Source organism: Perna viridis, chromosome 13 (assembly GCF_037379345.1).
Source record: "Perna viridis isolate PV_CMFRI_1.1 ecotype Kerala chromosome 13, ASM3737934v1, whole genome shotgun sequence".
NCBI lineage: Eukaryota > Metazoa > Mollusca > Bivalvia > Mytilida > Mytilidae > Perna > Perna viridis.
Window position 1 is genome coordinate 6,817,739 of NC_142457.1, and position 2,513 is coordinate 6,820,251.

The 2,513-nt window shown below is 32.5% G+C and overlaps 1 protein-coding gene across 1 annotated transcript; it reads left to right on the top strand.

Moving 5' to 3' along the window:
• Positions 1-308: 308 nt before the first annotated feature.
• Positions 309-2,303, top strand: LOC148599397 (luciferin-binding protein-like). Its single transcript, XM_088558361.1, has 3 exons — positions 309-476; positions 1,409-1,510; positions 1,779-2,303. The coding sequence occupies exons 1-3, from the start codon at positions 457-459 to the stop codon at positions 2,233-2,235; spliced, it is 579 nt and encodes a 192-aa protein (XP_088414487.1). The 5' UTR covers positions 309-456; the 3' UTR covers positions 2,236-2,303.
• Positions 2,304-2,513: the final 210 nt, after the last annotated feature.

Sequence of the window (2,513 nt, forward strand, 5' to 3'; positions counted from 1 at the left end):
TTGTAGTAATATTTATAAAATATCATAAGTTGCGATTTCCATTTGAATATTTTTTAATTTCATTGCAACAACCACTCTTTAATACTTATTTTCTCTATATTAATGTAAGATTATCCATTCGTCTGAATCTAAATATTTATGATGCTAAAACCACTCAGCTATTCCGTGTTTACATTGAGTAATATTATTAAATTCCCTCGATAAAATGGCCATCACCTGATGAATTTCCTCAAGTATTCATTTGACAAAAAGTTTAAATAATTTTATTCGTAAACTATCACGTGTAGTGCTTTAAATGTTCATCACATGCAGGTATTAAACATCCACATGACATTGAGCAATATCATCGAGTATTAACCAAATTGGATTTTTTAAAAAATTTTTTACAGTCTTTGTATATAGTTCTGTGTATACCATTCACGATAGCTAAATTCTTCTGTATTCCTATACACGTCGATGGTGCAGACATATTTGAGGTAAGATTATTTCCCTAACAATTAAAATCCTTTGTTGAATGCTTGATTTTGATTTTGCTGAAATTTCAATTAAATAATCTTGCGTCTTTCAAGGGTGTGATTACCACACATTACGTTTTCTAAAATCATTTTGTACTTATATTCAAAAGTCGACCGAGACAATATGGATCTCATTCTAAATCAATGTAGAATTCAATATATAATTGTGAATGGACAGAATAAGGAATTGAAAACATACAATATAGACTTGAACGAATTAAAGCTTTCCAGGGAAAACGCGACGAACATTATTATTAGTGATACCTATTGTGGATGCTGCCTAAACCAAACCATAAATAGCCAGACTATAAAAAAAATATAACGAGAATGGAAATTGTGAATATGTCAAAGAGACAAACTTTACCGGGATGAAAAATGTCAACTCAAGGCCACTCATGTATCTTCAATGAACGACGAGGAAACCTTCGGACCACAGGGCAGGTTGTAGTTTGCCCGAAAACAATATTATACACAGTTATAGAGAAACATTTCCCCCCATAAAGCCCTCTTTCATCAATACAAAAGTTGTGTGACCTTGGTAAACCAACACCTATCTTAACCCACTCGATGTGGTTCGGTTTTGAAAGTTTTTGGTGTTTTAAAATCAATTTCAAATAAATCTATACACTTTGCTTAATGTGAAAGAATACTAGCGTAAATACTATAAGAACAGCTTTGACATAATGGTGGAGGTGAAAAGGAGGATGCTTGATCATCTGCTCACCTGGTCAATATTTCAAGTTCTTTAGTGGAGTCCTGGTTTTACATTTACTTTTGTTTCATGTTATTTCATATTTTTTGTTGTGTGTATATTTTCCCTATCCAGTCTTTATCCTTGAAATACATCCGCTTGATTTCCACTGAAATCCTGAGTCCCTTGATTACTCTTTCAGAATGGTGACTCCTTACCTACTAAAGAAGTGGAAACACGCATTCAAATGCGCAGATGTTAATCATGACAACGTGCTTACAGTTGTGGATGCGTATTGTTATGCGTAAGTAAAAATAGAAAAAAAATCTATGTTTCGCTTTTTTACGGATCTTCTTAAAAAAAAGCCACGAAAATGGTTCCAAGTCGAGCAAATGTTTGTTTTCGTGACGGTTAAATGAAAAACATTTTTAACTATTTTCCTAATCAATGATGATCTCTTGAACACTGTTAACATACTTTTTGCCATTTATAAACTTATCAACCCTTCAACGGTGTCCTCGAATGACATGTATTTGTCGCTTTATTTAAAAAAAATAAGACCTGTTTTGTAGTGAAATGGCTGCCAAGGGAGCAAACCTGAACGGTCAGGCCGCTGATGACTTCCGATCAAAATTTGCCAAATTATTCTCGGAATTTTTTCTAAACGGAACAGAAAGACAAACTGAAGATGAACTGGTTGGAAGATGGCGATGTGAATATGAGACAAATAGAATAAAATTCGAGCAACAGATGAAAGAAGTGTGTGGATCTTATGTTCGTCTTACAGATTTAAACAGCGACGGATATATATCAAAAGATGAATACAAAGCGCAGTTAATGGCCCCAGGTTTTGAATCTTTTGATGATAAGTATTTCGATGCGTTTCCAAAGACGAAGAATGGAGAAATTTCAAACGATATTCTTCTTGAAGCATTAGTAAAATATTACTGTAATAGCGATGAGAACAATGTAGGTCGTTTGGAAAGAATCATCTGTTATGGAATGAAAGTGGTTGCTCGCAACAATTAAACAATTAACAGCAATATATATTTATTTTATTTTATTAATGCGATCAAAACCTATTAAACGGTAGTAAAATTGTCGTTTGTTTTTTTTCTATTTGCTTTCTGACTCAACTCTGCAATGTATGTACCTTCAGCTCAAGTTCTGCTTTTCTGAATTTTGAAAATTTTCCTTCTTAATTTTCCTAATTCATTTCTATCTTAAATTGATAAAGCTACTTAGATGAAAATATATATTATTTTACGTCTCATAACGAAACAATCCTTTGATTATATATGATATGA

What these genes read in the sequence shown, in the direction of transcription:
- LOC148599397 (XM_088558361.1), top strand. Translation starts at nt 457, where the DNA reads ATGGTGCAGACATATTTGAG. An exon ending in ATGGTGCAGACATATTTGAG is followed by an intron (nt 477 to 1,408) that starts GTAAGATTATTT and finishes TTACTCTTTCAG; the next exon opens with AATGGTGACTCCTTACCTAC. An exon ending in GTGGATGCGTATTGTTATGC is followed by an intron (nt 1,511 to 1,778) that starts GTAAGTAAAAAT and finishes CCTGTTTTGTAG; the next exon opens with TGAAATGGCTGCCAAGGGAG.